Consider the following 1,165-nt stretch of genomic DNA (forward strand, 5'->3'; position numbering starts at 1 on the left):
CCTTCCTCCCCCCCCAAAGCCGTGCAGCAGCAGGAACCACCCTGAGTGATGCTCTCCGCAGGGGTGTGAGGGAGGTGGGGTGGGGGTCTCTTCCCAGATCCCCAGGGGTCCAGCCCTCAGCTGCCAGCTTTCCCTATGACTGGGACCCCCTCTGCCTTCTCCCAGGCCAGTGGTGGGTGAGCGTGGGGACGGACAACCTGGTCAGCGTCTTCAGCATGCCCATGGGGACCACAGTGGTCCAGGTACAGGGGTGGGGCAGGTGGGCGGCATTCATTGGGCTGAGCCCAGGGGTCCAAATGCAGAGACCCCCCCCACTCACCCAGGGACCACGTTTGAATCTATGGGCAGATGTTAAGGGCAAGGATGGGTGAACCCCATCACTCTGCTCCTCGACTCTCCCAGGTACCCGAGACGTCCTCCATAATGTGCTGCGACGTGTCCCCCAGCAACCACCTGATCGTCACGGGGTCCAGGCACCACGCCTCAGTGTACCAGATCACGTACTGAGGGCTCGCCAGGGTGGGTGGGGTGAGCACAACTGGACCTGTGATTTTTGTCATGTGTAATAAAGCATTTGGAAAAAGCATGGATGCAGTGCTGCATCCTGTCCCCTGGCCGTCTTGTGGAGATTTGGAAGGACTTTTCCAGCCTGGGTCTCTGAGCCTTTTGAGTCCACATTCCCTGAGAATCAGATCAGAGCCACTGACCCTTGCCGTCGGGGGAACTGGACGTACAGCCCTTCTTTTTCTTTTTTCTTTTTTGTTCTTGGCCACGCCACGCAGCATGTGGGATCTTAGTTCCCCAACGTGGGATGGAACCCGGGCCACGGCAGTGAAAGCATGAAGTCCTAACCACTGGACCGCCAGGGAATTGCCTGGAGCCCTTCTTTCTGCTCCACTGAGCTCATCTGATGTCATGGAGAGATGTTTCCCAGCCCTGCCTGCACAGTCCCAGGGATGGGGTCCTCGGCCCTTCCCAAGTTACCTGTGTCCCGTTAGATCAGTGCTTCTCACCTGGCGGTGAGTCTAACCCCCAGGGGACACTGGGCCATGTCTGGGGACAAATGTGGTTTGTCACGACTGGGAGGGCTCCTGGCCTTGAGCGGTTGGGGGCCAGGGATGCTGCTTAGCACCCCATAATGCCTGGGACGGCCCCACAACCAAGA

At 59.1% G+C, this 1,165-nt stretch overlaps 1 protein-coding gene across 1 annotated transcript in view; it reads left to right on the forward strand.

The window, feature by feature from the left end:
* Positions 1–507, forward strand: part of TLE6 (TLE family member 6, subcortical maternal complex member) — a 3,713-nt gene extending 3,206 nt beyond the window's left edge. The window contains exons 10-11 of the mRNA XM_007460428.1: positions 166–242; positions 403–507. Of these exons, the coding sequence (XP_007460490.1) occupies positions 166–242; positions 403–507 (182 nt within the window). The remainder of the gene's footprint in view (positions 1–165; positions 243–402) is intronic.
* Positions 508–1,165: the final 658 nt, after the last annotated feature.

This window comes from Lipotes vexillifer, unplaced genomic scaffold (assembly GCF_000442215.2).
Source record: "Lipotes vexillifer unplaced genomic scaffold, Lipotes_vexillifer_v1.1 scaffold225, whole genome shotgun sequence".
Classification (NCBI taxonomy): domain Eukaryota; kingdom Metazoa; phylum Chordata; class Mammalia; order Artiodactyla; family Lipotidae; genus Lipotes; species Lipotes vexillifer.